Source organism: Nannospalax galili, unplaced genomic scaffold, assembly GCF_000622305.1.
Source record: "Nannospalax galili isolate Female #2095 unplaced genomic scaffold, S.galili_v1.0 scaffold215, whole genome shotgun sequence".
NCBI lineage: Eukaryota > Metazoa > Chordata > Mammalia > Rodentia > Spalacidae > Nannospalax > Nannospalax galili.
Genome location: NW_008338533.1, coordinates 3,408,397 through 3,418,181, shown reverse-complemented (window position 1 = coordinate 3,418,181; position 9,785 = coordinate 3,408,397). Strand labels below are relative to the sequence as shown.

The following is a 9,785-nucleotide window of genomic DNA, read 5'->3' as shown; positions in this document are numbered from 1 at the left end:
TCCAGCCACTCTTCCCAGCCAACTAGTCCAGCCTTGGAAGACAAAAGAAAAATGAGGAGGAACCCAATAGAGGGATGCTTTTGGAAGCCCTTGTCAAGAAACACCAATGGACTCTCATATGAACATTTGAAAATTGCCCTGTTCTGACTTTTTTCTAGTTCCCTGAGTAGAACTTGTAATGCTAATTACTCTTGCCTTTGCTTCTTCACATCTCCTATCCATGATTCAGGGATTTTCTTCTCCTCTTAGAGACAAAAGTTATGCAATTTGGGAGTCTTTTAGAGAGACCCACTGAAGGGGTACTCCAATTGCCTCACCCTGCGTCCCTGTTCAGCATGGAAGAAGCCAGAGCGGTCTGCTTCCCTATTCCCTATTGGAAATTTAGGTAACCCCTTCAGAGGATGGTGTGATAAGAATAGGAGGTAGGAATTGGCTAGGCAGTTAGGGTTAAAAGACCCCAAAGAAAAGTACCCAGTTTCTTGGCTAAAAGTCAAAATGTCCTTGGGCCTCTTAGCAACATACTCTGTTCCGTCCTTAAAAGACTTTAGGGCTACCTCTTCAGAGGGGAGAGTGTTGGAGGGGAGGGAGGGCATGGGTTTCATCAAAACACCTTATATACATGTATGAAATTCTCAATAAAGTTTTTGTTAAAAAAAAAAAAAGACTTCTAAGTCAGCTGGGTCAACAGGGAGACCCTGTCTCAAAACAAACAAATAAATAAAAATAACAAAAACAACAAATAAAGTTGCAAAAATACCTGGGTTGTTACCATGGAGTCTGTCAGCTGACCTGTGGCATAAGTTGCTTTTCTTTTCTGAATTTATCTTTATAGCTGTTCATTTGTTCTACAGGGTAACTCAAGGTCAGAATGTGTCAAAAACTGGAGCAGGGCAAGACACAGATGTCATTTATATGTCCAGAACAGAACAGCAATCACTTACTTCACCCCTACTAAGTTCCAGGCATTATGTTGAGGGCTTTATGCACATTATCCTTCATCTACACAGAAATTGAAGTCAGACAGCATTAGTCCGTTTTAAGGATCCGAGAGGTCAAAAGATTTTCTCTAAGATGGTAAATTAAAAAGCAATAAGTCATTTTAAAAACATCTTACTCGAAAACATATGCTCTTGCAATGAAAACATTATACAAGATATTCACTAGTACGCCCTTGTAAAGACCTTTGAACATGGTTGTATGTAGAGTTAAGATCAGCTCAAACTTGCTCTTTTGTTTTGCAAGGTATTTCTAGCAACAGGTTTGGCATGTACCTGGGAACTGGGTCTTATGTGCATTTGGACAGCTATGCAGACTTCCAAAGCTGTAAGTGGACCACACTATTAATGCTTGCTTGCTTTTTAAAAGTATTCCCTAAATCACCTGTTTCCCAAAGAAGTTTTTAATCTCTTCAGTGGATATCTTAGACATACCATAATGTATTTGAACATGCCCCCATGGATGGAGAAATTTAGGTTGTTTTCAATTTATTAGTCACAAGAACAAAGTGCTAATAACAGTTGAACACAGATCTGTGGGCTTTTGCACAAATGTTTCTGAGGGGCAGGGTATCATAAGAGGGATGGTTGGACCGGATTTGCCTCTCTCAGTGTGGTAGACCTTGGAATGCCCCCAGGGGGTCTATCTCTGCCCGTTCCACATCAGTGAGAAGTGAAGTTGAACAGAACTGAACCTTGAGTCTCTGACGTTTCCCTTCCTTCTAAACATGACTGCTTCCTGTTGTCCCCCACTCCCTTCCATGCCAGTCGACACCTTTCCTTTTCTTTCTGGTTCTGTCTGCTTATGGAGTGTCTCCTCTGCCTTTGAAGTAAGGACACTTACAAATGCTTGAAGCTGATCGCGAGCCCTTAGTCTCATGGCGGTTGCTAAAGCTCCCGGATGACAGCGGTGTAGGAAACACTGGCCTCACTCGGCAGGATCCAGGACCATGATGTATGGTGAGGAGGGTGGAGCTGTGAGCAGAGATGGACGGAGCAGGGAGGGCTGGCACGGCACCCGGCCTTGTGATCCCTTCCCTTCTAATTACTCATTCACTTGATAACGTCCTTGTGTTTACTTAAGCACTAAGCCTGCAGTGATGGCTGCGGAGGTGAATTTCTAACTAACCTGACAGATCCTAGTGCACACAGTGAATTGTATTTATGTCTCCAATTTTCAGGGCACTTTGTTATTTTGGTAAATGAGAACTGTATATCATTTGAAGTTGTCATCGTGGATTTGAATCACCTCTTTTTATGAAGAACATGAATTAATAGTCTGCCCCTTTGCTGACATATTATTTTAAAAATTACTTTAACTTGTCTAAGTCATGGGGGCTGGTTTAATAAATGATGGTCTAACTACAAGCAAGAATAATCTATTGCCAATAAATGTCAGGATTCAGTAGAATATTTTAATGGCCCAGGAAAATGTTCATGATCTGTTGCTGAGCATTAAAGGCTGGTCACAGATGGCGTGCCTTGGATAATCCCAAGTTTGTACAACACAGATAGAAAGAAGGCCTGAGACATGAGAAAAATTGTAACAGTGCCTGACCTTGGGGGGCAGAATTACAAAATTTAAACATTTATAGAAATGTTCATTTCTTTTTCTTTTGAGAGAAGACACTATGAAAATTGTTCTGACTTTTCTCGTGCTTTCTTGGGAATCCATATCATACACACTTCAGAGCTGCAGAGAAATTTCTGTCCTTCCGCTTTGGACTAGGGAGGTAGCTCAGCCTGGCTTGTCCTCCCACCAGGCTCCCCTGCTTCAGGAAGGCTCCTGGCTGACATGAAGCCCCACTGTGTGCACTCAGTGGGCTGGTGAGGTCCAGTTCTGGGGGTTCACGCATTTGTTTGTGACCTTCTGGGTCTGCTAGACTCTGTGGTTCCTGACAGATGTTTAGGGGCCTGAACAGGCAGAGGGAGGAGAAGTGTCCTGGGGGGAGGGAAGCCTTGTTAGGACTTAGGAGGGCGGAGGAGCTCCTGCCCTGCCTGTGGGCTCCCTAGAGGGATTTTGCACCCAAGGGCACTGTTATCAGCGGAGTGAGTGAGCATACTGTCAGGCCCAAAGGAAAGTCACAAGAGTGGAGAACCAGCCGCACCTGGGGCTGGGAAGGGAGGGGCAGGCGCATCCCAGGGTACCCACTAGGTGGCAGGCCCTTTCCTGCCCTGAGTGTTCTCAAAGGTGGGACAGGCAGGCTTCAAACCACCAGAAGTGATGGTTGACAGATTCCAGGGTCCAGCCCATCTCCAGACTCTCCAATCCGGTGGTCCTGGAGGGGCCTCAGATTTAACTTCCTCTTGTCCATTTTTAGCTTAGACAGTCTCACTATGTAACCCAGGCTGGCCTCGAACCTACTCTCCTTGGAATGCTGGGATTATAGGAGTGAGCCATCACATCCGGCTTAGGCTCCCTGTTCTCACACACTGATGGAAAGGCTGTTGACCCCACTTGTTGCCATACTTGGAGCCCCGAAGGTGTCGTCTCAGACTGTGGAGAGAGAGGAGGTGGTGAAATGCTGGATATGGCCCTCGAGGCAGAGTGATCAATTCCAATGGACAGTAACTCCCAAGGAGGTATATAGCATGTAGACATTGGGAATTGTCTGTATGTTTGTGTATGTGTATATATATATATATATATATATATATATGTAAGTGTGTATATGTGTAAGTGTGCATGTGTACGTGTGTATGTGTGTATATGTGTAGATGCGCATATGTGTGTATGTGTAAGTGTGCATATATGTGTATATGTGTACGTATGTGTTTGTGCGTGTGTGAGGCCTAGTGGGGATTGGGAATGAGTCCTTCTCCTGCACCTGGAATGGCCTCTGATGCTGATTCCACAGAAGATTTGTCCTGTGGTCTCTGAAGTAGGATGTGAGGACTCCAGAGCCCGTCTTCTAGTCAAATGTACCATGGTAACCCCTCAGTCTGATGAAGAGTGTGGGTGTGTAGCTTAAAATAAATCCAGAGCAAACTGGGAAATACGTATTAGATACACACCCCAAATAAGCTTAAAGCAAAAAGCATTTAAGAGTATCATAAACACAAGTCAATGCTTCTCAAACTATTTGATGTAAATTATTATTAAAAAACATCTGGGAAGGCCAGGTGTGGTGGTGCATGCCTTTAATCTGGTTACTTGGGAGGCAGAGGCAGGTGGATCTTTGTGTGAGTTCAAGGCCAGCTTGGTCTACATAGTGAGTTCCAGGACAGCTGGGGCTATAAGGAGACCCTGTCTTAAAAAAAAAAAAAAAAAAAAAAAAAATCTGGGCTGAAGAGATGGCTCAGGCTCTTCTAGAGAACCTGGGTTTGGTTCCCAGCACCCACATAATGACTAAAATCTATCCTTAATTCCAGTTCTAGGGGATTTGATGCCCTCTTCTGGCCTCTGTGGGTACCAGGCATGAATGTGGTACACTTACATACATGCAGGCAAAGCACTCATACACATAAAATAAACATATAAAATCTAAAAAAAAAAAAAAAGTCTGGTCCACCAAGAACCAGGTGTGCGGTGATGCTAAGATGCTATGAAAGTTTCTAAATGAGGCTCGTTGATGTTCTTTCATCCCCAATACTCTTTCTTTACCCTTGGACATCAAGCACAAGGTCCTGAACGCAGTAGGCCTTGTACAAACACTGGTGGATAAAGCACAGAAGGGCGGCTCAGGGTCGAGAGCAGATCCCAAGCATGCTTTGAGACTGATGGTCAGCTAGGAAGTAAGTGTCCAGCATGAACAGCTACCAAACAACACTTCCTTCCAGATTCTACAGACACAGTGGGAGAAGATGGAGAGTCAAAGGAAAACGTATACATCACTCACTAGTACCTTCCTAAATCCAGGGGTCTGTGGGGAGTGAGGGAAGTTTTCTTTATAAGATCCTTGGCCACAGTGACATGGGCCTCCTGGTAATTTTCATGCTGAATCGGGACATCATTTTATGCTCAGGCCAAAGCGGACCCCGGAGGTATCTGCAAACCTCACAAAGCTTGCCTTAGCTACTTTTCTCTCAGTTCTGGACTCATGAGATGTGTTTTAATGATGTAACTATATTCAACTATATTTTCATTGTGGAAAGGGTTTTTCTGGGAACCATCTCAGCTTGTTTACAATGTTTACAATGTAAACAAGCTTACTAGGTCTTGGGTTCCTCAGCTAAGCTTTAATCCCTCATGACCCTTCCTTGCCCTGGGCCAGAATAGTGTGTTGTGTGTGTGTTGTGTATGTTGTGTGTGTGTTGTGTGTTGTATATGTTGTGTGTGTTGTGTATGTTGTGTGTGTTGTATGTGTGTGTTGTGTGTGTTGTGTATATGTGTGTTGTGTGTCGTGTCGTGTGTGTGTTGTGAAAATATGAAAACCTGAAAATACCAAATACTGTTGAAAGCAATGAATTATCCCTCTTGTGTTGAAAACAACAGGTGGGATTGGATTGATGATGTGTTTGTGGCTGTGGCTGTTCTAGGGGTCAGAGAGGGAAAATCCTTTGATGAGACAGATCCCTCACTCCTTTCCATGCCATGCTGACGTAGCAGTGCTTCAAAAGAGAGCAAGTCCTTTGGAGGGCAGCTCAGAAAGCGCTCTGAGGAAACACGTTCTCAGAACAGACTGGGCCCACTCTTGGTTTGAATGGATGTGAAGGGTCAGGCTGTGTCTGTTCAGGCGTTGCTGTAATTGCTCCACTGCATTCATACTAGTAATTCTCCAAATTTCAGTGAGAGAGTTGAGAGAAGACCCTGAGCTCCCTGAGACACCGTGCCCGCCCGCCCTCATCGGTTGTAGCCCTCTAACTCCATTCCTTACCAGGCACCCACCGCAGTTCACAGAATTTATGTGATTAATGATGCATAGCTAATAATAATGACCACAGGATACTGGGGCTGCTATCTGGAGTGCCCTGCCAGGCAGGCACTGTGCTAAATGTTTTAATACATTATCTTATTCATCTTTATCAACAATCACGTAAGTTTGCTCTAGACGGACATGGAACGGTTGGGATCCTGCCCAAACTTGTCACTCTCCAAACGTTTTAGCTGCTGTTCTCTCTTTTTTTTTGTTTTTTAAAAAGACACAGTCTCAGCCTCAAAGTCAAGATTCCCCTGCCTCGGCCTCCTGAGTGCTGAATCACTCACTTCCTCTTAGTTTTAAGAGACACCAACGCACTGAAATGTTTAAGGTTTAGAACTTTAGGTATCCAAGGACAAAATGTCTCACAAGTGATGGAACATAGAAGTCTGAATGAATGAGTTCTGGTACCAGTTGTGAATGAGTCAAATTTTAGTTTACCAGGTCCCTAAATCATGACAATGTGGGAGATTCCTGTTGTCATTTAATATAAGTCAAGGACAAACATGGTTTTAATGCAGCCTATAAAATTCAAAGATATAGTCTGCTTATAAATCTGAGCTTTACTTCAAACAAATGTTCATGCACACATTCATTCACACATGAAGGCATCTCTTTTCTATCCTAATCCTTTGAAAACTATTTTGCCATTTTTGAAATATCCCTTTCAAAATCTCAAACCTTCCTAAATAATCAACATAGATGCTCAAACAGACCTTTCCAGTCAATACCCATCTCCTTGACAGTGCTCTGATCAGAGCCAAGGACCCTCCCCAGCGATCAATGGCTATTACCTTCAGATAACACTCTTTTCAAATGGACTGATCTGCTCAATTTTCCAGGTAAACTGGAAGTTACAAAGAAGTTCTAAAGCGTTTCCACAAAAGGCAGAAGACCTGGGCTCTTTCGCACGAATGTTAAATATAATTGTGTATATATGTTCAAGATAGGTCAGCTGGTAAAACTCCTTCATGGCTCACATATCAGTCTTTACAAATTCTCTTATTGTATATCTATACATGAGTATGAACGTTTGAAGAACAGAATTTAAACTTTACTTTGTTTAACCAAAAAGCTAATCATGGCTTTTAAGCATTAGTTTTTAAACTCTCAGCTGGAAAAGAACAGGAAGTTACATGAATAAAAAAATCAAATTTTGTTAATGTTTCCAGGATTTTCTCAAATTGTCAAAGAGATCACATAAAGATACAAGCTGACTTCTTAGATACAAACTGGTTTAAGAAGCAAAGATTTTGGGGAGCCCTAAGCCCATAAAGCGATCTGCTCAGAGACATCTGTCAGGTGGGGTGACCTGAGGTGAAGACCAGTGTCTCATGTGATCAGAAACCCAGGCCTATGCAGCTTTTTTTTTTTTTTTTTTTTCCCTTCATGAGGTGACAACTTCCCAACACCCTAATCTCCTCTTCAGGATGGTGATATGGGATTTATTGACCAGAAGACAAGTTATAACCTCCTTTCCTAGTGTAAATTGTCTACATAGGTTAAAAGCAGGCATCCAAATCTCTTTAGCTACTGGCAGAACTGCAGACAGAACAGGCATGTGACCCTCACACTCCTCACCTCAAAGCAAGTGGTTATCAGTGCAAAAGTCTGTTTCTATTCAGAGCCAAAAATAGAATCCAAGACCAAAGAAGGAACTCTGGCACTCATTAAAGGGATCAAAAGGGTCTCTCCTCCAGCGTCGGAGGATGACACGGAGTGGCCTGCTCTGTTTGGATCCCCACTTGTTTAGTTATACTTAGAAGAAAGAGCCCTGGGGAGGAGCACTGGGACCTCACAGATACTGTCAGTCACCAGAGATGAAGCGGCGGGGGCGGGCTGCCTACCTTTGCATTTTTTCTCCTCGGTCTGGAAGGTCTGTGCACTTGAGATGCTCTGATCGTTCACCTCGTCGGGGTCCAGATGGAATATAGAGCTCGCCCAAGAGGTCTGGATGAGGTGTGGGGACGTCTGCTCATTCTTCAGTGAGCCTCTCCTCTCTGCATGGCTCTTCCCGCGCAGGCAGGCTTCGGACATTCCTACGAGCTTCCAGTCCTGTCCTCGGTCTGGACAGGGCTTTGATTTGTCCCAGGTTGGAAGGCCATTTTCTGGAGGGTTGAAAACAAGAGCTGTTGGCACTGTCAGGGTTTTGCTGAGAGGCAGTGCTTTGGAAGGTGAGCAGTTGCTTAGTTCTTTTGGGCCAACAGCATTGACAGGCACCTCGGCTATGGCAGGAGAAGGCACAGAGGCTGTCAGCCCTGGAGCGGGGCCACCGTAGCCTGGTCGCCTGCTGGAATTACCAACGCATTTCCCTCATTTTTTTTCATACCTAGAGAGACTTGAGCTCCTTAAGGCAAGGTCTGCTTTACTGGTCCCGCCCCACAGCAGTGGCCCAAGAACAAGTTGATACCAGTTTAGTCACTGCTTAGGTGACCATCTGAGGTCTTGAGAGTCAGGGCTGGCCATGACCTTCGTTCAGATCCTTAGGACACAGAACATCCAGGGTGCGGCCTTGTCTGACTTGGGTTTTATCACAGACTGACCTGAGGGACACTGTGTTATTTAAGTTGGGCACATTCACATGACCACATATGAGACTGAGATGTTCAGGTGGTAGAAAGTTCTACTCTGATGGCAGAACAAAGAGAACTGAAAGAAACAAAGACAGAAACAAAAACCTGGAAGTTTTGTAAATATTTTCAATGTAGCCTCAAATTGGCAAGGAAATCATGCTAAAGGAACAAATAGCACTTTTGCTGTGTGCCACATTAAGAGTCCTAAAGATAGAAGGATGAACCCGGGATCTCTTCGGATGGGGTACCAGGTAGCTAGTAATATACCGTTTTTAAGTTCGTCCTCTAGGGACTTGACCTGGAAGTCTGTTCTCCAGAAGGGATAAAAACAGAATAATGCATTGAATTCCTCACACTAATCTTCCTACTGACCAACTTTACCATCACCAGTGGTCTTTACTGCACATGAGGATGGAGCAGAGGCTAGAAATGATCAAGAGTAAATATTTACATGAATGTATATGACATGCATTGAAAGCACAAATGTAAATGGTCATTGACATTTCCAGAAAGTCTTAGCAACAGTGTGCTAAAATTAGAAAAAGAAGGTCATATGCAATGATTGAAAGACCATATTTATTTTTAGTTTATGTGTATGAGTGTATTGTCTGCACATATGTAAGTACACCCGTGTGATGCAATGCCTGAAGAGGTCAGAAGAGGGTATCAAATCCCCTGGAACTGGAGTTATGAATGGTTTTTAGCCACAATGTGGGTGCTGGGATTCGAACCCGGGTCCTCTGAAAGAGCAACCAGTGCTCTTAACTGCTGAGCCATCGCTCCAATCCAAGAGACTGTAATTTATACATGAACTTTCCAAACCTTTAAACTTTTTGGGGCGTGCTGGGATTGAACCCAAGGCTCTGTACATGCCAGGTCAGTGTTCTTCCGCTGGCCCGCATCCCTGCTGGGTGAATTTTCTTTTATGCTGAAATGACCAGAGGAGTACAAGCAGATCCCTGGTGCTTAGAGACAAGTCCATCCTGATCTGTATGTAGCATGGGAAATTTATTTAACAGGAATTTCAAATTGTTTAACAGAGGAGTTAAGCATGTTTGGATTTCCACAGACCCTCTCTGAAGCTACCGGTGCCTTGAACCGAGGTTGTCTGGTTTATCTGAAAGTGTCAGCTCCCCACAGTCACTTTTGGAGGCTGCATGTTTTCACACCCACACACATTTGCCTTCCATTTCAGGAGACGGAACAACCACAAAATAGGAATGAGCAAAGGGTTTCTTTCTTTCTTCCTTTCCTTTTGGTTGGGTCTCCCTGTAGCCCCAGCTGGCCTGGAACTCGCTATATAGACCAGGCTGGCCTTGATCTCACAGAGATCTGCCTGCCTCTGCCTCCCGAGTGCT

At 44.0% G+C, this 9,785-nt stretch overlaps 1 protein-coding gene across 5 annotated transcripts in view; it reads right to left on the bottom strand.

Moving 5' to 3' along the window:
• The window catches only part of Thrb (thyroid hormone receptor beta), a 394,994-nt gene that overhangs the window by 71,798 nt on the left and 313,411 nt on the right, over positions 1-9,785 (bottom strand). For all 5 annotated transcript variants that reach the window (XM_008833146.3, XM_008833147.3, XM_017798151.2 and 2 more), the window contains one exon: positions 7,702-7,962. In XM_008833146.3, coding sequence (XP_008831368.1) covers positions 7,702-7,962 — 261 coding nt within the window. The remainder of the gene's footprint in view (positions 1-7,701; positions 7,963-9,785) is intronic.